The sequence below is a fragment of the Phascolarctos cinereus genome, unplaced genomic scaffold (assembly GCF_003287225.1).
Source record: "Phascolarctos cinereus isolate Bilbo 61053 unplaced genomic scaffold, phaCin_HiC Scaffold_5;HRSCAF=322, whole genome shotgun sequence".
Taxonomy (NCBI): Eukaryota; Metazoa; Chordata; class Mammalia; order Diprotodontia; family Phascolarctidae; genus Phascolarctos; species Phascolarctos cinereus.
Genome location: NW_027555958.1, coordinates 30,728,707 through 30,751,965, shown reverse-complemented (window position 1 = coordinate 30,751,965; position 23,259 = coordinate 30,728,707). Strand labels below are relative to the sequence as shown.

The 23,259-nt window shown below is 54.4% G+C and overlaps 2 protein-coding genes across 5 annotated transcripts in view; both read right to left on the bottom strand.

Moving 5' to 3' along the window:
- RILP (Rab interacting lysosomal protein) overlaps window positions 1–4,858 on the bottom strand; it is a 5,062-nt gene extending 204 nt beyond the window's left edge. Inside the window, exons 1-7 of one of the 4 annotated variants that reach the window (XM_021007071.2) lie at window positions 4,251–4,858; window positions 4,056–4,162; window positions 3,754–3,903; window positions 3,238–3,386; window positions 2,639–2,761; window positions 899–1,033; window positions 302–510 (exon numbers count right to left, since the gene is read on the bottom strand). In XM_021007071.2, the coding sequence (XP_020862730.1) occupies window positions 369–510; window positions 899–1,033; window positions 2,639–2,761; window positions 3,238–3,386; window positions 3,754–3,903; window positions 4,056–4,162; window positions 4,251–4,500 (1,056 nt within the window). In that variant the 5' untranslated portion in view covers window positions 4,501–4,858 and the 3' untranslated portion in view covers window positions 302–368. Of the gene's footprint in view, window positions 1–301; window positions 511–898; window positions 1,034–2,638; window positions 2,762–3,237; window positions 3,387–3,753; window positions 3,904–4,055; window positions 4,163–4,250 lie in introns of those variants that run through there. The other 3 variants (XM_021007072.2, XM_021007073.2, XM_078154766.1) reach the window with 3 other exon arrangements.
- Window positions 4,859–4,947: 89 nt separating this feature from the next.
- On the bottom strand, window positions 4,948–23,043 carry PRPF8 (pre-mRNA processing factor 8). Its single transcript, XM_021007069.2, has 42 exons — window positions 22,936–23,043; window positions 21,819–21,929; window positions 21,405–21,573; window positions 20,540–20,704; window positions 20,235–20,453; window positions 19,856–20,068; window positions 19,562–19,687; window positions 19,321–19,426; window positions 18,606–18,796; window positions 18,384–18,503; window positions 18,097–18,286; window positions 17,856–17,975; window positions 17,642–17,776; window positions 17,333–17,462; window positions 15,518–15,714; window positions 15,220–15,426; window positions 14,941–15,104; window positions 14,672–14,798; window positions 14,367–14,559; window positions 13,944–14,131; window positions 13,626–13,864; window positions 13,352–13,498; window positions 12,994–13,204; window positions 12,631–12,747; window positions 12,080–12,507; window positions 11,759–11,894; window positions 11,422–11,591; window positions 11,067–11,196; window positions 10,834–10,980; window positions 10,483–10,643; window positions 9,998–10,184; window positions 9,528–9,770; window positions 9,261–9,389; window positions 8,752–8,865; window positions 8,498–8,671; window positions 8,063–8,256; window positions 7,314–7,553; window positions 7,029–7,170; window positions 6,640–6,780; window positions 6,405–6,544; window positions 6,103–6,305; window positions 4,948–5,257 (listed from the first exon to the last, which is right to left on the bottom strand). Exons 2-42 carry the CDS (start codon window positions 21,916–21,918, stop codon window positions 5,103–5,105), a joined length of 7,008 nt encoding a protein of 2,335 aa, XP_020862728.1. The 5' UTR covers window positions 21,919–21,929; window positions 22,936–23,043; the 3' UTR covers window positions 4,948–5,102.
- Window positions 23,044–23,259: the final 216 nt, after the last annotated feature.

Sequence of the window (23,259 nt, the reverse complement as noted above, 5' to 3'; positions counted from 1 at the left end):
GTTAACTACAAGCTCTGAGCCTTAGTTTCTAGTTCCATTCCAGGGAAAACTGAAGGACAAAGCTGCTATCAGATCAGTAGTGAGCCATCCCCCCAAGTCCAAGTTTCAACTCCTTTCCTGCCCCTCCCCTTCAAGGAAATAAACCAAGGTGGGAAATAGACACATTAAAGCAGGTCCCTGTTTAAGGGTTGAGGCTACAAAGATGTGAATCAATCGACAGATCAATTAATCACTCAACATGCATTCATTAGGCTTTCCATACCAGGTATTCAAGGGGCTAAGGATACAACATTCTATGATGTTTATTGAAAGCACTTTTTCTGATGTTTATTGAAAGTACGGAGCCAGGGCTTGGTCAGGCTGGGTGGTCATGGGGGGCCCCCAGGGGGCTCAGGGGGAGGTGGCTGCTCCTTTTCTTCCCTCCTCAGTTCCCCCTGGGAGGAGGTGGGGTCTCCAGTTTGTGGGACTTCCACAGAGGGCTCTGAGCTTCCCCGATACCAAAAGCTGAAGCTAGAGGAGAGCCAAGAGCCTGTGTCATGAGGAGGGTCACAGGGGTCATAGCTCTCTAGCTTGAAGGCATCTCAGTAGACATCTGGACCAACCCTCTCATTTTACAGGGGAGGAAACTGAGGCCAAAGGGAGGGAAAGTGACTTGCCCAAGGTCTCACCAAAGAAAGAGATTTATGATGGAGTAGGAATATGACTGAGTTGTGGAGTAGGCAAGGCAAGTGGGTGAGAAGAGTTGGGGCACATGAGAGAAGAGAGAAATCATGAGAAAGTAGTGTAAAGTTGGAGTGAAAAGACCCAGGGTGGGGAGAAAAGCCCTAATTCAGTCTCCCTCTTTTTCCTTACCCAGGTAAGCACCTACCCACCCTTGTTGCCCCCAACCTCAACATACAAACTCTTGATTCTGGATTCAGGGGGCACAGGTGGGCTTGCCCCATCCACACCAGGGGGTGGTAGCCATGAGGCTTCATTGTTGTCATCTTCATCATCATCATCATCATCATCATCATCATCATCATCATCGTCACTGAGGCAGAAGAAAGAGGCTGGATGAAGGCTAGAGCTCACCTACCTAGTTCAGCCCCCTCCCCACCCCCTGCAGGTGTACCTCTGTAGAGTTCTTTGACCTGCCTATTTGTGAGGGTGCAGTGACCACCCCTGTAATACGGGCTACACACACACACACACTCAAACCTGGCATAAGTTTTGTAAGCCTCAGTTTATCTGTAAAATGGGTCTAGCTGAACTCTACTACCTACCTCATCAGTAGTTATGAGTAAAACACTTTGAAAACCAAACTACGTGGCAGTGTTTGAATACGAACTATTTATCAATTAAGGTGTTCGATGGGAAGGAATATCCATCTTCTCTAACTGCCACTCTCCCTCCCTGCTGGGTTGGGGATGCTGAGAAACTGAGGAGAGGTTAGGGGGACTCCAAATTAGGGGACATATGATACAAGAGCAAGGAGCCTGGACCCGCCCCCAGCCTGGGTCCAGTGGAAAGATAACTGAAATTGAGGCAGCGAGGAGGAACTGGGTTAGAGTCCTCCAACTGGTACTCAGCATCTGGAGAGTATAGAGTGATGGACTCAGAATCAGGAAGACCAGAATTCAGATCTTGCCTTAGACACTGACTAGCTCTGTGACCCTGGGCAAGAATCTTAACCTATCTTAGCCTCAGTTTCCTCATCTGTAAAATGGAGATAATAACAGCACCTACCTCCCAGGGTTGTTGTAAGGGCCAAATGAGATAACTCGTGTAAAATGCTTTGCAAACCTTAATTATTAATCTCAGCCTCAATTTCCTCATCTGTAAAATGGAGATAATAGCACCTATCTCTTGTGAGACATGTTCTTGTGAGGATGAAATGAGATAATTGTGAAGGTCTTGGCAAAACCTAAAGGCACTACAGAAATGCCAGCTATCACCATCATCATCATCATCATTAAAATCTCAGCCTCAGTTTCCTTATCTGTAAAATGGGGTATATAATCGTACCTTACCCCCACAGACCTGTGAGCATCAAACACGGTAGCGCGTGGAAAATGCTTTGTGAACCTTCATTCACAAACTGCCTAAATGTAAGCTATTATCATTATTATTGTTAAGACACCGTCCTAAACTCTCCAAGTTTCAGTTTTCTTATCTGTAAATTGGGGTTAATGTTACTACTTGCACCACCTGTTTCACAGGTTGCAAGGAGAACTCTCTGACAACTTGGAAGCACTATTAAAATGTAAATAATTAGGCCACTTGGAGATCTCCTCTTAAAAAAGAAAAAACAACCCGGAGACTCCATAAAGAAAACAGCACAGCACAGCTGGTGATGGGGGGCCCTTCTTGGCCTTTAGTCTGGGCAGGCACTGAGAATCCAGGCTGAGCTCTTGAGGGACTGGGGGGTGGGGGTGGGGGTGTGAGGGAAGCAGTGTCTCTACTCCCAGCCTTAGGATCCACAGTTCAGGAAGGCCTCGAGCAAAGTCCCAGCCCACACCTCCTTCCCTAGAGGGGGCAGCAAGGCAGCCTTAGAACTGTGTTAGCACCTTAAGCAGCGAGCAGGTATGGCAAAGGAAGGCCAAGAGGTACACTGAGGCAGGGGAGGCAAGGCAGGCTCGGTGAGGGCAGCCCTCACCTGCTTCCTGGCTCATCAGTGGTCCCCAGCATCTTGGCTTTGATCTTTCTCCGATGTTTCTTCACAGTCAATTTCATAGCATTCAGCAGGAGCCCAGGGACCCACTGGTCAGTAAGCAGCTCCCTAGAAGCCAGAGAGAGCAGGGCCCTCAGGAGGAGTCAAGCCTGCAAGTCTAAAAACTCTAATGAGCTCACCCTTGGTGAAGGGGGCTATAAGCCCTGAAGCATTCAGGGAGAAGCATCCCCTGGGAGTCTGGGCATATATTGGACTCTGCCAACTAAGGTGCCCGGTGAGAGTCAAAGAAAGGCTATGACTGCCCTCTACCGAGGTTTTTTGGTGGGTCACTTTAACTACAATGTGCCTCAGTAACTAAGTGACCTGGCTTGGGAAGAGGACTGAAAAGTTGTAGCAGGCAGGGGAGGCGCAGGGAAAACTGGGCTAACCATCGGAGGAGGGCCCCACTTGGACCCAGGAGAAGACAGAAGAGGAGTGGGGGCGAGGGGAGGTCATAGCAATTCACTGCTTCCTGGGCACAAGGCTCTTTGTAGGGCCTGGATGGGGGGGGGGAATCCCGGCGGCCCCGCCTGCCCGCCACCCACCGATGGTAAAAATTCAGCTCTTCCTGTAGCAAGAACACGTTGGCTTTCAGCTCATTGCGCTCCTGAAGGATCTGGCTGACCTCCTCTCTGCTGAAGCCATGAGGCTTCCGCTGACCCTGAGGCTCTGCGTGGCACAGACGGGAAACAGCCTGCTCGGGTGACAAAGGGGAAATGGGAAGGCTGCCGGAGTCGGGAAAGAGGCGCGTCCTTAACACCTGACTCATCTCGTGCCACCCTAGTCATGGTGGTGGTCATGGTGGGGGGTTGTGTGGGAACTAGGAACCAGAGATGGGGAGTACCCGGGTGAGAAGTCCCCAAAGTGATAAGCTTTTGGCAGCACCGTCCCAGGCTCTTCGGGGAGAATGAAGAAATAGAAGGTACAGAGCTGGCCCATGCCAGCTAGTGAACGAATAAGTAGGGTACTGTTAATGGGGCTTAGACACTTGGCCATCTCCCACCCCCGAATTGGTTAGCCAGAGCTGCTCACTGCCGGGGAACACACACTCATGTGCACACCTCGGGCGCCTCCCGTGCCCCGGCCTGAGCTGAGGCCCCCTCCGCGTCGGCTGCCCTCTGAAGCGCTGCCCGCAGCTGGACCTGCACGGCGGCCAGCTTGCAGCGGAGCTCCGCGTTCACTCGCAGGAGTCGCTGCAGCTGCTCCTGCAACTGCGAGGAGGGGGTGGGTGGGAGGAACAAGGGTGTGGTAGGCCCGGCTCCGGCCCGTCCCGGTTCCCGCCCCCAGCGCCTCGGCCGCGCCCCCTGTGCTCCAGCTCCGCCCTTGCCCACTCCCCCGGCTTCCCCCCAAGGCCCGATCTCACCGCCTCAGCCTCCTGCACCCTCAGCTGCAGCTCCCTGCTCTGCGCGCGGAGCTGGTCTCGCTGCCCGTCGGTCACTTGCTTCAGCTGCCGCAGCAGGAGCCGCTCCTCTGGGGAACAAGGAGCTCGGGCTCAGGGCTCTCCGGGGCTGCGCTGCACTCCCCCTCCCGCCTGCTCTGGCTCCCGGGAGCCACCCACCTCGCGTACCGTCCCGCAGTTCTCGCTGGGGGCTCCTCGGGGCCACCGCACCTTTCGCCTCCTCCTCGGGCTCGAGGGGCGCCCCCGCCACCCCCTCCAGCAGCTCCAGGGCCCGCACTACATGGGGCACCAGTCGGGCCACCGCTTCGGACCCGAAGCGGCTGGCGAGTCGCTGCAGCTCGGTGCCCAGGGCTCCGGCCAAATGATACACGAGCTCCGGGCTGGGCCGGGCTGCCGTCGCCGGCTCCATGAGGCCCCGGGCGGGTCCAGGGCTAGGGCAGAAGGCGCAATCAGCCAGGGCCCCAGGAAGCTGAGGACTCACGGAGCTGGAGGCGGAGCCCTGGCCCCGCCTCCGGGACAGATGAGTAGGTGGTCAGCCAACTGTTCCTAGGCCCTTAGCACCCTGTTCCCAACCAGGCTCCACCCCGCCCTGGCCCAGGTCCTGCCTGCTGACGGAGGAGGGCCAAGTGCCGGGTCTTCAGCTTCCCAAAGTAGGGCAGCGGACTCTCTTCAGATGTCTTCTCATCCCCCCGCCAAGGGCAGGTCCTGAGGTCTTCTCACTACCTAGTCCTTTATATCTCATCACCCGGTCATGGCTGAGCCTGGGGTGGTGAGGAGCCTGAGGCAGGATAAGATAAGGGAGACCCCAGCAAAGCTGCTTTGCGACTCCCCCCCCCACAAAAGGCTGAGGCATGAGGAATTTGTACAAAATTTATTGTCATGCTCATCTCCAGACTACAGGCCTTGAAGTTCCACAAGACATAAAAACACAAGCACAAAATACGGGGGCAGAGCCAGGCTGCTGAATGTCAACAGTGACTGAGAGGGAGGGGAGGAGCGGGGCAGGGCCATCTAGGCATAGAGATCCTCCCGGTCCGCGGAGTAGACCTCGCCCTCCTGCAGCAGGGCAAAGTTGAGGAAGTGGGAGGGCCGGTGCACTTCGTGGTAAAACTCTTTGGGGTTGGCCAGCTGCAGCTCGTATTTCATATTGGGGTCATGTCTAACGCCTGGAGGGGAGGGGAGCACAACGTCCAGGGTTGGTCAGACTTCCAGGCCAGGGCCCCAGCTCTGCCACCCACTAAGACAGCCTCTGCCACAGGCAACCATGAGGCAGACCCGTACACCAACCCAGAATGGTGGGGACTCCCTGGCTGCCGAGGGCCTTCTCCAGGGCCCAGACCATCAGAGAAGGGGCCAAGGGCAGCCTGAGGATGGACCCTTCAAACCCAAAGCCCTTCCCACCCAATCCATTCAGAGCTTGTGACCAAGAAAGCCCAGGGAACAGTTAGAAAAGGTGGTCAACACTAGAAGGAGCCACTGGCCCCCCCCCCCCTTAAAACTAAATATCCTCTTGGACTTTCGATTTTTTTGGTGAGGCAGTTGGGGGAAAGTAACTTGTCCAGAGCCACACAGCTAGTAAATGTTATGTGTATGAGGCTGGATTTGAACTCAGGTCCTCCTGAATCTAGAGCCAGTGCTCTATCCACTGTGCCACCTAGCTGCCTTTCCCTTTCTTTTTCAATATACATATTTTCCCAATTACAGGTAAAGATTTAACATTCATGTTTTAAGATTCTGAGTTCCCTCCCCGTCCCCCCTCATTAAGAAAACAAGCTACAGGTTATTACAGATGAGCAGTCATGCAAAATGCATTTCCACATCTGGCCTGCTTTTTCTAAAAACTGTAATTTGTTCATGAGGATCTTTTGGGGGGAAGTGTGTGCTGAGACTGTAAGGAGGCGCTAGCTAGCAAGGTGGGGTTCCCACCCAGCCAGCCCGGTGGGGGATGGAGGAAATCACGCTCCTCCTTGACCTGCCTCAGCCCCCAAGCCCCCTCCCCTCTGCCACTCACCCATGAAGTTGTAGTTCCAGGACGCCTGAGCAGGCACCATGAAGAAGCCAAGGAAGCGATCAGACAGCAGCATCTGCACCCGCTCGTAATGGGAGGGCAGGTAGCCCTTGGGGTTGTTGCCCTTGTCTGTGTTCTGCCGACCCCACTCGTAGCCACTGGGAGTCAGCTTGTAGGCAGTCAGGGTACAGGAGCCCGGGGTGAAGCTGGGGAGAAGCCGGGACGGTCAGAAGGGGGCTCCAAGCCCCTCCCCCAACTCCAGAGATGGGAGGACCCCTCTGCACCACCCGGCCAGACCTCCTCACCTGCAGGTGATGATGATGGTCTTCTCCCCGTCCCAGGAGGGGTTGTCCGCCATGACTTTGGCGTGGGTGGTGACGTCCTGGGGCGAGAGCTGGGGGGACTCATTGGGCTGAGTGTGGATCCAGCCAAGGGGCTCCATCTCCTGTGAGGAGTGAAAGAGAACGGATCAGAGCAGCAGCACCTCCTGGGAGCCCAAAATCCAGACTAAGCCCCCGGGATCCACGCCCCCAAACTCACTTTGAGGTACTCGTGCTGGGGAAGCTGGCCTGGCAGGTGCACCGTCTGGTGGGTGCCCCACTGAGGCACCATCACAATGCACCGGATCTCCTTCACTTGAGGGTTATCCGGAGGGCTCACTCCGTAGAGGTAGCCCGCAATCTGGAAACAACGGATTCAACAGTTAAGGCTTCCAGGGACAGTGGAGTCAGGAGGAACGAGTTCAAATCTGGCCTCAGACATGTGACACTTACTAGCTGTGTGAACCTGAGCATGTCATTTAACCCCGACAGCCTCAAGAAACAAACAACACAAAAACACTGAGGGTTTCTGGCCCGTCTGCAGTGTGTGCTCCCTTTCCTGTCCCCCAAGGCCCATCGTGGGCTCTAGGCCCTTGCCCACCTACTCACCTGGGCCCGAAGATCAGAAATGCAAATGAATTTCTTGAGCACATTCTTGGGAAGGATGTAAGTGTAGCCTGTTTCTTTGATGTCATCTGACGACACGTAGATGTGGTTGGTTCGCAGATGCAGGTTGGCAGCAGAGATGGCCCTGAGATGTAAGGTAGATGGTCAGCATTACGTGGACGGCCTGCCATGGCTACACACAGAACCACTCTCGCTGCCTCCCACTTCACCACCCTCAGTTTCTCCTCAAGCCTCACTCCATTTTCTTCCCATTTCCTAGGACAGTACCTGACCCTCCATTCAGTCTTCGAGGAGAAGGTCTGGGTCTCATAGTTGCTGGTGGTGGAAGTGATGATCTCATCGCCATGCTTATTGACGGTTCGGGTCTGCGTCGCTGTCAGCTGAGACTGTTCCTTGGTCTGTTTTTCAATCTCAGCAATCTGCTGCCGCTGCTGTGACGGAGCTGAGATTTCCATGCCCAGGATGATGTCTCGGATCTCTGACTGTGTTAGTGAGGCCACGTTGACACTGTGGGGACAGACATGTTCACACCACACCCGTGGGGACTCTCTTTTGTCACCATCAACTCAACATGTAAACAGAATGCTGCTCTGCTTGTATCTGGCCCCCAGACAGTCCCCAACCTCCCCCCAATCCTTCCCCAGGGAAGCAGCAGGGTGAACTGGCATCACGATACATGTGGGCATCTGCAGGGCACTCCCAATCTCTCCTAGACCCAGGCTTCCTCACCTAAGGGGACAGCCCTCATTTTTCAGAAAATTCTCACTAAGCCTCAGAGTTGGATTCTTGCCCACGGAGCTGAAGAGGAGGTGGTGTCCCATGCTCCACATCCCCTCAGGCTCACACTGAGCTCTGTCTCACAGCTTTCCGGTGCACTAACCATGTCATGCTGTAGCCCTGCTAACCCACCAGTCCCTGAGCACAGCCCATGGCTCAGATTCTCTCTCTTCCCCTAGCCCAGCCCCTCCTCCCCCCAGCCCAGCCCCTGGTGCGCCCCCCCCCTCCCCCCAGCTCACTTGTTCTTCTTGCCGTAGTCAGCCAGGATCAGGTCCTTGAGCTGCACCTCGACCTTGATCCACTCCTCATCGGTCAGCGTGGGCCAGATGTGGTGCGGCTCTGTGATGGTGGTCTTGTCAGGCTTCAAGATCACCTTGGCCCGGTCATTGTTCACATGGAGGGCACGGAGGATCAGAATGAGACGGGAAAAGGCCTGGCCATGAGAGAAGAATGTCAGCCACAAGAGCCCACTGGAAGCAGCTTTTCCCCCTTTCCCTTCCTTCCCCTTGATTCCTTCCTGAGGATGAGCAATTTCCACCACTGACTTGGGAGTCCCCAGGCCTTGACCAGAGCCCCAAGTCAGGTGGTCCTGGATCTCAAATTCAAGTTCTCTGAGGCCAGAGCTGAGGACGCCACCTGTCCCTGGGCCAGGACCCCCTGTCGCAGCTTCGCACCGTGTAGGATGAGATGGTCCTGAGCCAGTCATCATAGAGATTGAAGAGAACCATCTGGGGCTCGGTGGCCTTGAGGATAAGGTCCCCAAACTTCTCTACTTTGAGACAGGCCTGGAAGGGCAGCTGCAGCTCTGAGCCTTTGATCACAATGTTGGGGAAGTCCAGCAAGTGTACCTGAAACAAGGTCTAGGTCAATGGCACAGCCCCAAGGCCCTGGGACCCAACTCTTCCCAGCTCCTTCCACTGCTTCTTACCTCCAATGGGTCCAACATGCCTTTTCTGGTCACGATGATCTGCTTGGGCTGTTCCTCTACAGGCAGAGAACGGATCAGGGCAGCCACTTCCTCAGCAGTCTTCCACTTGGCCAACTAGGAAGAAGACAGAGGGGAGCACACACTGAGTCTCCACACTGAGTAGGGGGGAGAAATGGGCAGGGTATGTAGGAAGAAGGCAATAAGGTGCCTGGGAGCATGCAGAAGGGGCCCCGTCACCATGGGCCACAGTAGTAGGGATGAGGTCAGACAGGCAGGGTGTGCTCCCTAGGGCTTCTCAGAATCCACAGCATGTTCAGTGACTTTGTGACCAAAAGGACCATTTTAGGAGACTGCTCAAGTCCTGTAGGCAGAAGAAGGGGGCCTACGTATCCCCTCCCAGGCTCAGGCCACTAGTCTCCACCTGGTGTCCTAATGAGATGCCAGTCCAGACAGAGCAGAGGGACGGAAGGGCAAGACAGTACATCTGAGGCCTTCGATCTCGGGCATACCTGACCCAGACGCTTCTGTCCAGCCCACACAGACGTGTGGATGATCTTCAGGAAGAGCTGCCCTGTTCTTGGATTGAAGATGAAGATGGCCCCATTGATAGGCTTGGTAGTCAAGTTCCCTTCGAAGGTCTAAGGCAGAGGAGCAGACACCCCCCCCCCATTAACATGAATGAGATACCTATCCCACCCTAATGATGGAGACACAGAAAAGCTGTGTGTCCCCTCCTAGACAGGGCTGAATGTCTAAGCACCAGGGCCCATGCCTACCTTGTGAATGGTGACTCTATAGACATTGGTGTCATCCACAAACCAAATGATCTGATTAGAGAAGAGTTCACCATAGTTCTGCGAGGAGAGGTAGGGCTCAGTGGGCTCTGATGAGTACAGCTGCAACCCCTTGCGTATCCGCTCTCGAAGCACATACAAGGCAGGGTTTGCCTTCATGATCTTTGCCATAGCTTGCTGGATCAAAGGCTTGCTACCTGGAAACCAGTTTCCATAGGCACTGTGAAGACAGGAGAAAGAAACGAGAGCTAAGGCCAGATAGAAAGGAGGATTGGACCAACCAAGGCAGGCTGTAAGTTTGACAGCGATCAACATGGTGGATAGAAAAAAAAAGGGGGGTTGGTGATCTGGGGCAAGGAGAGAAGACCCACGACATGTCACAAAGCAGAATGACAGAAATGATGTAGGTTAGGTGCTGCGGAAGGGTGGTGCCTTAATTCCCTCTCACCTTGCAGATTGTATGCTAAGTCGATGGCAATCAGCACGCCAGTGGGGGAGGGATAGATGCTCATGTTGTCGGTGGTGTAGTCAAGGAACTTGGCCCGAGCATAACGCTCAATGTCATGGGAGTCATAGTCACCCCAACGCAGCTGGATGTCAATCCAATACTTCTGGGTGGTGGTACTGTCCATCACATCCCTACAAAGACAAAGAAGTCAAGGGCCCAGGCCCTAGTAAGCAACGGACACAACAGGACAGAGCTGCCGGATCACCACGTATGATCCCCAAGACACCCTTTTTCTTCCATGAAGGACTCCAGGGCGTCAGCATCCCTGGCAGATGAACAGAAAAAAGGGCACATTCAATCCCAGGAAAGGCTCTGGGGCTCAGAGTTCAGAGCAGGGGCAGAAGGTGACCTAGCACAGAACCCTGTCTAAAGGTACGGTAGGAAGAATAAACAAAGGAGGTCTCTGGGCTGAGCCAGCCAGGCACTTACTTAGAGTCAGCCAGCAGCGAGGGCCGGGACACATTCCATTTATAGGAGGCAAAGAGCAAGATGTCTGCACAGGAGGAGTTCATCTTATAGGACTTTCTGGGGTGAATTGTCTCCTTCTGCACCGTCTCAATTTCCAGTGCATCTAACTCTTGGTCAAATACCTGAAGAGAGAAAGAGAGTTTAGGGACATGTTGACGACAGGTGGCCTGGAGAGCAAGAAAGAAAAAGTCATTGTCCCCCCACCATTAATGGACAGCCCTTAGAAGATGGCTCCCTAGCCCTGAGCTTACAGGGATTCCTCCCCCCAACACAGAGCTGCTGCCTCCTCTCGCCTTCTCCCTAAAGCCCCACCTGACACAAATCCATGACAATACTCTCATGGATCTTCTGCCATAAATGGGCACGGAAAATCTGGATGAGAGAGATCTTCAGTGTGGGGATCTTGCCATGCATGAAGATGCCAGTAAGGTCCAGTTGTACCTGGAAGCCTACGTACACCTGAAGGAGAGAAGAAGAGGTGAGGCTATAAAGGCGGCTGAGCCAATTCCTTCCCAGCCACCCCCGCCCCCACGGGGAATACTCACATTGGCTCGGTTAATGGTCGGTGACCACCACAGTGTGAAGCGACGGTTGGGGATCTGGTTCAACCCAGACCGCTGGGCATTGGTCAGCTTCTTCCACTTCATTGACTCCTCAAAGCCACTGGCTTTCTCCCTGTGAGGGCCCAAGCAGCCTGGTTACCAAGCTTCTCCCATCTCTCCCTCCCGCCCAGGTCCCAGCTGTTCTGACCTCGTGGGGGTGCCTAGCTGAGGGCTACTATACTGGGCCGTACAGGGTAAAGAGAACAGAAGCACATGAGGGCTGTCGTTAGGAATGGGGGAGAGGCAGGCGCGCAGGGAGGAAAGGGAAGCGTGGGAGGCGATGGAAAAGTATTCTCACCAGAAGAGACCCTCCCAGGTAGGGAAGTAAGTGCCCTTGAAGAGGGTGTGCTCCAGGATGCCCTCCACACCACCCAGGGCCTGGATCATGTCTGTGCGGTAATTGTTCAGGTTCCAGAGCTTTCCATCATGCCGCTGGTGCGTCCACCAGAACGGATTCTGTTTGAGGACCTGAAGGGGGCAGAGGAAGTAAGGAAAAGAATGTGAGTTGGTAAAATCCAAGCACATGACTAAACGAGACCAGCAGGAGCCCAAAAACTCTACGCCCAAAGCCGGAACAACACAGCAGCAGCTTCTCCCAGACAAAACTGCCCGCCCGCCCTTGTCTCCTCCAGCACCTGGTACTGCTTAAAGTCTGTGCGGACACGCCAGCCCTTGTCATAAGCCAGAGTGTGCCTGTCCTTCTGGAACAGGGTATTGATCCGGGGAATGCCTCGGTCCCATGAATCCTCCAAGTCCTCCAGAGTCAGCCGCCTGCCCAGGAAGGAAAAGGGAGAGGTGAAGGAGGGGAATGCATGCCACAGTCCCTCTGCAGTGCTCAGGGCCACCCTATATGTGCTCACTCGGCCCCGGCTTCAGGGAGCTGTCCCTAAAGTAAGCGGTACCTGCATGCACACAGTCAGACCTTGGAGCCTCTCCCTCCCTGGCTGTGCCCCTACCTGTTCTGAGCAATGGCCTCCTGTCTCTTGAGCGCATACTCAGCCCAGACCCGCTGAGAGTCAATGAACTCGCTCTCCCAAGGCTGGATGTAGCGGTACAAGTTAGGAATCAGCTGGTCTTCTTCATGACTCATCCCAGAGCGGAAGTGGGTGATGCCCACGTCCGTCTGCTTTGACCACCTGAGGTCCGACTGGGGGATGAGCACATGGCCCATGGACAGCATGCCCAGCCCGCCGAGCTCTTTAGGGGTGTAGAACACGACCGGGGGGAAACGACTGGGCATCTTGGAGTTGAGCCCGATCTTGATGCGGGTCTGGATCTTGTTCTCACACTTCACCAACAAATCCAACAGCTCCTGGGTGTTAACCACGGCCTCGCGGAAGTACGTCATGAGCCCAATGAGAGCCGTGTTCCACTTATTCACGATCTACAAGAACGGAAGGGCAAAAGGCAAGGAAAAGAGGAAGAAAGTAAGAGGTGTTAAATACAAAGAGAGGAGGAGGACTACGAGTAGTGAGGGGGCAGAGGCAGCAGGCGAGGCCCACGATACCTTGGTGAAAGTGGTAGAACCAGAGGCCATGAGGATCTGCCGCACACGGTTGTGAAAGCGCTGCATCGATTCATCATCCACACGCAGGAAGCACTGAGCGGTCCTCTCCTTAGTGACCTGAGCCAGGAAGATGGTGACGCTGGTCACAAGGTGTGACCCATCAGGTTGCCTCCACCCCTCTCGTATCCCCCCTGCTAAAAGCCCTGTTCCTGAACCCCAAGGTCTCCACCTGCCCCAAGTACAGAGGGGCACAACCTTCTGCCCCTGCCCTTGCTGACAGCTTCCTTTAGCGACACACGCCCAGGGGCCGCGCTCAGGGTAACCTAGCCACCCTCCCCCCCCCACCCCAGCCCTGGCCAGCACCTCGTTCTGCAGGTTCCAGACGCCATCCTTGTGGGTGAACTCCTCATAGCTGGTGCGGCATTTGGGCAGAATGCGGCATTCGAAGCCACACATGTTGAAGAGCAGGTTGGGATTGTCCTTACTGTATACTGACACAAAGCTGTTCTCCCACTGCACCGTGGTCACTGACCGTGGCAGTCGGTTTTTGATGTCCCAGAACACTGCCCGGCCCCTACCCACAGAAGGACACAGGCTCCAGTCAGGTTCCTGGGGGGGAACCTTCTCTGGGAGACGAGGCTGCGAGACCCAAAGCCTGCCCTTCCTAGTGAGGGAGCAGCCCCGGTCCCCCCCACCGCCCACCCGAGCCCCCCAAACTCACAAGTTGACATCGTGCTTCATGAGGCGCATCCGAGCATCGCGGGGCCAGCACTTCTTATTGTTGTAGCCCACGATGTTCTCATTGTTGGGGTCGGGGTGCTCCGTCAGGTAGCGCTGGATCAGGTCCCGGGCCTCATCCGCGGTGAACCTGTGCCAGCCAGAACCCCAGCGACTCAGCCCAGGCACGGCCACTGCTCGGTCCCCAAGCCCGGCCTCCCCGCTGTCCCAGGCAAGGAGCTACCACACCACCGGGACACAGGGAAGGGACCACACACCTGAAGAAAATGTGGATGCGGTCAATATATCTACAGAAGAGGCGGATGGGGTGGGCAGCTTCTGTGGCGATGTCTTGGAAGCTAAGAAAGTCGTTGGGCATTTGAGGAGGGCCGGCCATCTCGCTGGCCCTGTGCAGGCCCAATACGAGAAGGTCCATCACCAGCCCGTAGTACTGCACGATGAAGGAAGCAAACTGGAGTCCTCGAATGATTCCATATGAATTCGTGTGGTTCATATCCTAGGAAGAACGGGGTGTCACGATGCTGCCCCTGGCCCCGCCCCACCGTTCCCCAGCCTCCAGCCCCCTCTAGGCCTGCCTTGTAGTTGATGACCACGTTGTTCTTGGCTGTCATGTAGTCAGCGATGTTGTGGTCCACGATGAGGCGCAACAGCCTGTTCAGAAGCGTCAAGTCAATCTTCTCATACATCTTCTCAAAGCGTGACTCCAGCATGACGTTGCATTCTCCCTCGCTTGTCTCCCACACGTCCTGCAGGTTATTGATGCCTGGCAGGAGGAGGAGACGGCCCTATTAGGCTTGGGACCAATTTCTAGGCCCTTCAATGCAGCTGCTCAGCACAATGTAGGTATATGGGTCATCAACCCATTTAGGCTGTTGGTTACATAAGCTCTCCATGTAGTTTCACCAGCATCATTTCCTTATGGCCACCCCAGGTGACTGGTTTGGGAATGCACTCAAATGTGCCCTTTCTTCCCTGGGGCAGCCCAAGGAGGGCCTCACCTTGGCACCACTTATACACTAGCAGAGGAGGTGGCTCTGTGTCAGCAGGTTTGATCCAGGGCGGAAAGAGCCTGCGTTTGTCAGCTTCGTACCACAGGTACTGGTCTAAGTAGGCATCTGTGATCTTCTCGAGAGGTTCCACATCGTACACAGGTACCAGATGACTGTACAGGTCCATGAACTCAATGCCTACCTGTGGGGCAAGGTGCCAAACTCACACCCAAGTACAAAACAGGTGGGGTCACCGCGCTTCCCTCCTCCCACAATCCCTCCCCAGAAATGAAGAGAAGCTACAGCACGCTCACCTCCTTGAAGGCTCTCTGTGTAAGTAAGTGACGTTTGATGCGAGACAGAGCCTCGTGGGGGTTGTCATAGGCTTGCTCGATCAGGCCCAGCTCCTCCCTCTGGGACTGGTTCAAACGGGACTTCACACTGACGGGAGAGGAGGAGAGGCCAGGTGGTGAGAGCAGATGCACGACAGTCAATGACCAGGAAAGAAGCTCCTTCACCCAGGCCCCAAGGAGCATCACCCAGGCCCCAAGGAGCGCCCCTCCAGCCCCCCTCAAACCCTCACCTATAGGCCTCCTTGAGCCGTTCCAGAGCCAGGATGAGCAGCTTGGTGTCATGCTTGTAGGAGAGTGGGGGGAAAGGGATGGGGGAGAATCTGCGGCTCTCCAGCCAATGCACCGTGGTGGTGTAGACAGCCACTGCCTCTTCTGCTGTGATGTAGGGACCATCCTGGGCAGAGAGAAACCCAATTCCACATGTTAGTCTGTGCTGGAAAGTGGCACGACCTCGGGCCACGTGCCCGTAGCCCCTTGCCACATTCTGCTCCACCCCCACTGAGTCTCACCTTTAGGTAATTATGTTGTCGTTCCTGTTCGGCCTTCAGATACAGTCGGGTGAGCCGACCCAAGTTCTTCTTACAAACGGTCTTGTCCACAGTGGCCCCACGGCGGATCCGCTCTCGGTTGTAATGGGCAGTGTTGGTCCACCAATCAGCCTTAGCCTTCACGTAGCGCAGGATCATGTTCTCAATGGGTGTGGGCAACCCAGGAACCTACACAGGTAAATGGCAGAGTGAGAAGTTGAGGCAAGAACAGAATGACAGGCGGAAGAAGATGCCTGATGAATGCATGAACAACACACACCTTCCAGGGAATGTTGGCCTTCCAACAGCGCCAGGCCTCGCTGAGGTGCTGCAGGATTGTCCGGGCCTTGTTCTGCTTGATGCCCTCGGGCATCATGTCCAAGATGTCATGCATCACGGCTGCCCGGAGCTCCAAGTCAAAGTGAGACTCTACTCGCTGCTTGGTCACAGTCTTTGCCACCCCCTTTGAGTGGCGGCCTAGAGGTTAAATGGGGCCCAAGAGGAAGAGTAAAAATATACTGTGAGGAATCTGCATCTGTGGGGTCTATAACCTCACAATTCCTGAGACAAGAAAGGGAACAAGCCTCTGCTCTTCATGGTGCCATCAAATCAGCAATTATTTACCAGGGGCTAGTGCAGACCCTGGCAAGAGCCAGGTTGACCCTCTAAGGAAATTCCTATCTTAACTTGAGATCAACGTGAAAAGGAACACGCAAACGTATTTTTGTATGTCTGTTCACGTCTGCTTCTACTTTATTAAGTGTTCTGGGTTTGAGGTGAGATTTCATCTCTTATTTTGGATGATTATCCAAGAGTAATTCCTTGTCTTACAGGGGAGCAGATTCAACCCATTTTGTGAAAGGGATCCCAAAGTCCCACTCCCCCCACCGCCAACAAGAATCACCCTACAAGAGCTCTAACAGATAGCCAGCTCAACTCAGCCTGGAGATGGTGGGGGCTGAAGGGAGCCCCAACTTCCTGGGATGCCATATTCCATTTTCTTTGGCTATATTTGTTAGGAGGTTTTGTTATTTTCTAAAAACAGCAATTCTACTCATTGCTCCTGGTTATACCCTCTCTGGTCAAGCTGAATAAATCTGACTCCTCTTTCACAGAGGTGAAGGCAGCTAACCTGGCCCTGAGCCTCCTGTTCTGTATGAGAAATCACAGATCCTTAATTTGGCCAAAGACCCTCTCAAGGCCTCTCCTAGCTCATCAGCATCATTCGTAAAACTTGCCACTCAGAAACAAACCTTGGTGCTCTAAATGGAGTCTGACCAGGACTCAGGAGCAGGCTGATGACTTCCCTCGTTCTCAACATACTTCACCCTTCTAAGCCCCTGACAGCCCCCAACCCTCTCCCAATCTTTGGCCGAACCTGAGATCCACTAAAATGCCCACATCTTTTGCCAGGTCCTTCTCTAGCCAGACCACCTGTCCCCGACACCTAGAAGCTGATTATCTGTGACTTTTCTAGCCTCTTAAATCTTCATGGAATTTAACCTGGTCTTCTCCATCAGCTGTTCTTCCTGGCTGCTGCCAACCCGATAGGTCTACAACTTTATCTAAGTTACTAATATGGACCCAAGCAAGACCAAACAATAAAGGATGCTCAGGGCATCCCTAGAAACCTTCCCAAAGGGGCAGCTAGGTGGCACAGTGGATAGCGCACTGAAGTCAGGAGTACCTGAGTTCAAATCTGGCCTCAGATCAAACACCTGACACTTACTAGCTGTGTGACCCTGGGCAAGTCACTTAACCCCAACTGCCCCCCCCAAAACTACATAGAAACCTTCCCAAAAGCTGACACAAACCCATTTATGACCATTCTTGCAGTCCCTAATTCATCCAGCTCCTAATTAACTCTACTAGCCCACACCTCTTCAGAGAGAAGCCTCAGTGCCCCGAGGCTGACGATGTGACTGGGGGGACCCTAGCAGTGTTCTCTACATTTGCAACACCACAATCCAAAGATGGGGATCACATTCACCCCAAAAAAGATAGAGAGTAGACGAACATCAATATGATGACCACCCCAATGCCTACACTGGAGAATAATGGAGTAGATGCTGGGTGCTAAGGGGAAGGTACTCACCTTCAAACTGCCTGGCCAGGAGGTTGCCCAGCCACCGTTCCAAAAGAGGGGTGATGCCACGCATGAAAAACAACCAGACTCGCCAACCAGCTGCCCAGAAACCGCAGCCTGGGCCCTTCCCCACAGGACCCTAGGATGCCAAGTAAAGCCCCTAGGTCAGCCATCTGTTTGGGTCCTTCTGCTGCCCCCAATGGGGAAGGGCCCCCAGCATGAAGGCAGAGCAGACCGGGGAGCTCACTCCAGGGTCTCACCCAGAGCTTCCCCAAGCAGGGCCCATGGAAGGGCCAAGAGCAAGAGAAGTCCCTTTACCGTGTTGAAGCGATAGTAGATAAGGTGCTTCAGGTCCTTGCACATCCGGATCTGTCGCATCAGCTTGTATTTGTAGCGGTACATTCCCGTCAGTTGTCCCACATGGGCAAAGATGTACTGCAGCCCATCTGCTAGCTGGAAGAGCATCACCCATAAGGCTCTGGGCTTTGCAGGCCAGCCCCCCTCCCCACTACAGGTCAGCCCCCAGTCTCACCTGGAAGGCATCCACGTTGCCCAGGCGGTACTGAACGTGGCTGTCTACCACAAGCTTGGTCAGCCGCAGCACCTCCCGACACAAGTGGAAGGCATTTCCGAAACGGGATTTCTTCCGTTCCTGAGGGGTAGACACCGGCGTCAGGAAGCAGACAACAGCCAGGCCCCAGAGGTTCCCCCACTTGGGGGCACTACAGCCAGAATCCCCAGGAACCCCCACACTGCGTGGCCAGCCCCGGCACCTTGGTGGTCAGCGTCTTCACAGGCTTCAGGTTGAAGTTGTAGTCTAGGTGTAGGTAGTTGAGGTTCTTACGGTGGATAAGAAGATTCAGCATGTTGTAGCCCTGGCGGCAGACCTGCAGCCCCACCTCCACCCAGTCCAGCTTGGTGGACTGGAAGAACTTGGTGGCCTTAAAGGATCGGAAGAGATACCTGAAGAACAGAAGACAGGCAATTTTTCCTTTTGGCCTAGGGGTGCTGGGGGCGGTGGCAGTGGCAGAAGCGGAAAGGGACTGCTAATGCTCCTTACCTCTTCTTCTGGGCCTTGGGGGGCCGGTGCTTGAGGGCATTCAGCACATAGTATTTGAGCAGCTTCTGGTAGGAGACCCTCACCTTCACAGGCTGCCCAGCAGGACAATGCTCCCGATACCTGGGGCGGGCACAGAGACAGGGCAGGACTTGGCAGATGCCCCTTATCACACACTACCACCTACTTCAAGCCCCATCCTCTACATTCCAGAGGAGACCTTACCAGTTTTTAACCAGGGGTATGTCCAGGGCACGGCGGGTGCGGCCAGAGCGAAGGTTGAAAGGCCTTGGTGCCCAGAGAAGGGCAATGCCATTGGCCGTGTTGTCTGTGTAAAGGGGTGTGTCCTTGAGGAAAGGTTCCACAAACTCAGGCAGCTCAAACTCCTCATCATCATCTGGCAAGGGTTCTTGACTCTAAAAAGGAGAAGACCAAGGGGCTCAGTCCTTGCTGCGTTGGGTACAATTTTTGGACTCCCAAAAGCCAGGCCTACCAGCGATCCCTATCCCTGAGGAGCCAGGCAGCTGGGAGATCCAGTACAGCAGGCCCCACATCTCACGTGCTAAATGGATCTAGGCCAGCAGAGCCTGAACCCCACAGGAAGCAATCACAGCCACCCAAAACACTTCCCTTCCTAGCTCCATCCAGACTGAGAACAAAATGGAAAAAGAACAGAAAAAGAGAAAATCTAACATGGGAAAAGTGACTGCTATCCAAAAGGGGAGACAGGGCCCAGTACAGAAATCAAGAGTAACAACAAAACAGTGATTTTAGCCAATTACTGAGATTCCAATCTGTCTTCATGAAGAGGGTCAGAGGAAGAGTGTCACCCCTGAGCCATCTGTTCTATAAACGTCAATCCTCAGCGAGATATAGGTCACGTTTCTTTTTAAGGCAGTCATTCACAGATGAGGCCCTGAGGTCACCTACTCTGCCTCACCTTGACAGAATGTCTGTGCGAGATGGGGTTGATCAAAGGATCAAAGTAGAAGGCGGGGAGATCAGGGTCCTCGGTTTTGATGAACACAACATTGGGAGTGTGGTACCTGAAATGAAGGAGTTAGTCAGAGCCCCGTGATCAACAGGTCAAATCCCTCCCATTCTGTGCACCCTGCTACCACCTCAACCCAGCCCATTTCCCAGCCCTTTCCCCTCCCTGGTCTAGGATCTGGTCTCTTTACCAGGTGAGGTGGACATGGTGCGGAAGGTTGTTGTACAAGTATGGAAAAGCAATCTTATATTCGGTTCTGATGGGCTGCCTGATGATGATCTTGTTGATGTCATTAAATTCATTCCAGTCTTCATCCCTGAGGGGAAGGAGGGGGGCAGAAAACAAGCACCAGTAAGTCCAACTACCCTGGTGGGGCACTGACATGGCCTGTGTTTAGTGCCCCAGACATGCCAGAGCCTGGCATCGAGAACAGATCTGACCCAAAGCAGGGACCCCACAAGCCCTTCTTTCTAAGCGCACTTACTGAAGATTGATGTCTCGGACTAGTGGTTCAAATTTCGGGCCCCCTGGGATGGCCATATTGAGGGCTTTTGAGGTGAAAAAGGCCTTCAGGTCAAACAGATAGAAGTAGTTGTCATCCACAAGGTCAGTTAGGAGCTGATTGGCCAGGCGGTAGAGAGTCGACATCATGGGCAGTGTGAATTGCCAGCGCTGATAAGTAGAGCCATTTACGTACCTGTAAACAAGGGGGGCAAAGGTGAGAAACCAACACCAGCTGCTCCCCGGGCCACAGCAATTACTCCTAAAGCCAGGACTTCAATCGCCCTTCAGTAGACCCAAAGAGGACCAAGGATTCCAGCTGGCCGAGCCTGGCCCACAGATCAGAAGCGGTGGTCACTCACTTCCTGCTGTCCCTTAGGGGCTGGTGGTCATAAAACCAGTCCAGCACGGGGGCATCCTCCTCAGGGTCCAGTTCCAGCTGGATGGCCTCCAAAGGCTCCACGTCTAGGATGTTGTCCGCGTAGTCCAGGGGTGGCTCCTCATCATCAAACGGGGGAAAACGCATGCGCTTGAAGTGCCGCCTGTCCCTCTTCTCTCGACGCATCATGATCCACATGGACCTGGGGTGAGCCACGCCACCAATCAGAACCCCAGAGTGAACGAAGGGGCAGGCTCTAGAACCCAAGCATCCCCCAGCCCTTCTTACCCCCACTGAGAGATGTAGACAGGCTCAATGACCCAGGGAATCTCATTGACAAAGGAAATCGCCCCAGTGATGTGGTAGAGCACAGGCACGTCCCGAATCTGCTCCCAGGGCATGGGCATGTTTTCCAAGAGCTTGAGGACAGCATGAGGCATGTACTTCAGGGCACTGCAGCATTGGGTAATGAGAGGGTGACCAAAACGCAGTACTCCCGTGATGATCTGTTCCCCCTCCCATATACTACGCTGTTCCACCTGACTCATATTCTTCCAGAAATCAACTGCCCTGGCAACTCCAAAACTCTCAGGCTCAGCCTTAGGCTGGGTGCCCGTGGTCAGTTCCTCTATTTCCAAGTGGAAGGAGTGATGTGTTAAAATTTGGGTCCCTGCACTCACCCAGCTTCTAATGTACACTTCAGATAGGGAGGAGATAAAAGGGACCAGGGAGCTCTAGGCAACTTCCAGCTTTACTGTTTCTATGTGCTGTATGTCTTAAAAGAATTCACAGTTTGAAGTATGCCAGAACAGAGCAGACCTGTAACAAAGATTCATGCAATAGTGCTGCCGTAGAATATAAACTTGGGGATTTGGTCACACAGTCCTGGAGCTCCCTCCCTCAAATGGGCATTAAGAATGGCAGTACTCATAAAGGTGTTATCCAGAAGGGCTGTCCAGGGCTCCAATCTACAGTCAGAGAGGAGGGTAGCAATTATGTCAAAAAATAAAAATGCTGAACAGCCTGGGGATACAATCACAGTTTTATGAGGACAATGGTCTAACCAAGCCCAAACTGGCAGGTGCTTGGGACTCCCAGGAAATAATAACCTCTCCACTTTCTCCACATCCCTCTAATCCTTGGATCTCCTCACCCCAGGTAGACTCGCTTGTCATGACGGAATTTCCGGTTGGTCATGTCCCCATGGTCACGGATGATCTTCCTGACATGCTCCGGGGGCATGTCTTCCTTCTGTGCATCTACAAATCCAAATTTCCGCTTCTCTGCATAGCGCTTTGCCTGTAACTGCTGCCATTTCCGGGCTGGAGAAAAAAACCAGCTTGGGTAACTATCTACCCCACGTGAGTATCCCCAGTCCCAAGGTGCCTTCCCCTAAAGGCTTTCCGGATGGGTCTACAGAGAATGCTGTCTTTTCCAAGGATGAGAGTAATAGACCAGAACCTGACTACTTTCAGGGACCATGGAGGGAGCCTGCCCAGAGGACTTATACATGGTAGTGATCCAAGTGGCACCCCACTTCCCAGCCTAAAGTTCCCGAACCCCTCACCTTTTTCCTGAAGCTTCTCCTCTGACATGTAGTCGGGCAGTGGTGCCAGAGGGCCAGGCACAGGGGTACCTGGCCCTCTGTAGGGAAACACTCCGGCCATGACCGGAGAACCTGGGGAATTGTAATGGAACTCAGTAAAGGCTACAAAAGACTAAAAAAGGAGGGAAAGACAATCTGGAAACTCTCTAGGCCCTTTCCCCAACCCACCCCTTAGATCTCTATACCCACATTAGGATGGACGTAACCTCCTGGTCTTCTCCCAACCCATCCTGTAACCTCACCTCATCCTCCTCCTCTCACTCCTGTGCCTTCCTCGCCTCCCCCAACCTTAGGGCCACTCCCAACATACCAAGGCCCCCCCATTCCTGCGCCTGACTCTGCCCACATTTGGTGCCTATGTCGTGCCAGCCTCCTGGCTCAATCCCCCTCTACAAACACTTGCATTGGGTGCTGGCTGTCCTCCCCCTCCCTCATCGATGCCCTAGACGCCTCGCCAGACCTTTTACACCTCCCCCCATGCCAATGCCTCCCCCCACCAGGGCCTTGTGTCTGCTTTGTACACACTTCTATGTGCAATCCCTGTCCTAGATAGACTGGAAGGCTCCTTGAAGGCAGGGGCGGCTTTACTTTGTCTCCGTATCTATCCTCAGTGCCAGGCCCGCAGGAAGGGCTTAATCGATGCTACCCGGTTAATTAGCCTGTAGCGCCAGGCGCTGGAGATTCGGATACAAAAAGGAGACCGGCCCGCCCTCAAGGAGCTTACCTACTACCTCACCATGACCCTGCGCCCCACCATACGCTCCCTCCCATTGCACAGGCTCTCCATTCTACACACCCCTTTCATCTAGCTGCCCCCTTCTCACCTGAGGCCCTCCCACGCTCCACTGCGCATGCCCACTGCGCATCGCTCCCCTACGCACGGCCCCGCGCGCCTTCATCACTGGGCATGCGCACCCCCCTCCCTCGACACGGCCGCCACATCCCCCAACATCCCCCCCATCGCCTCCATTTCTCCTTCACCTCTTCGTGCAAACCATCCCGCTCCCGCTCGCCCCTGCCCTGGCCGGCCTCCCGGACCCCCTCACGCGCTATCAGCCCTTTACTCCTCTTTGCTTACCCCACAGCACCAAGCAGTCACTTTGCCGTTTCTACGAAAACGCAATGGCGGTAATCTCACGTCCGACCCACGTTCCCAACGCCCGGAAATGCGCAAGGAGCGACCGCAGTGGAAAAGACACTAACATCCAATCCGCGTCGGCCGAAGAAGATGGAGGGTGGGCATAGCCAATAGGCGCCATGCATCCGGATTAGGTAGGCGGGCCGAGACGTTAAGAGAGGCTTTGCTCCAGAAAAGGGGTGGGGAGCTCCGGGGATAAGCCCCGCCTTCCCCCTCTCTCGCGCCCTCCCCGCTCAGTGTAGCTCTGGTCCCGCCTCGATCTTC

Bases quoted from the DNA above. Each gene is read 5' to 3' on its own strand.
- PRPF8 (XM_021007069.2), bottom strand. From the start codon at position 21,918: ATGGCCGGAGTGTTTCCCTACAGAGGGCCAGGTACCCCTGTGCCTGGC. The intron at 18,797-19,320 runs GTGAGGCAGAGT...TCTCCTTTTTAG, and splicing joins CGCACAGACATTCTGTCAAG to AGTCAAGAACCCTTGCCAGA. The intron at 15,715-17,332 runs GTGAGTACCTTC...TTTAACCTCTAG, and splicing joins CCTGGCCAGGCAGTTTGAAG to GCCGCCACTCAAAGGGGGTG.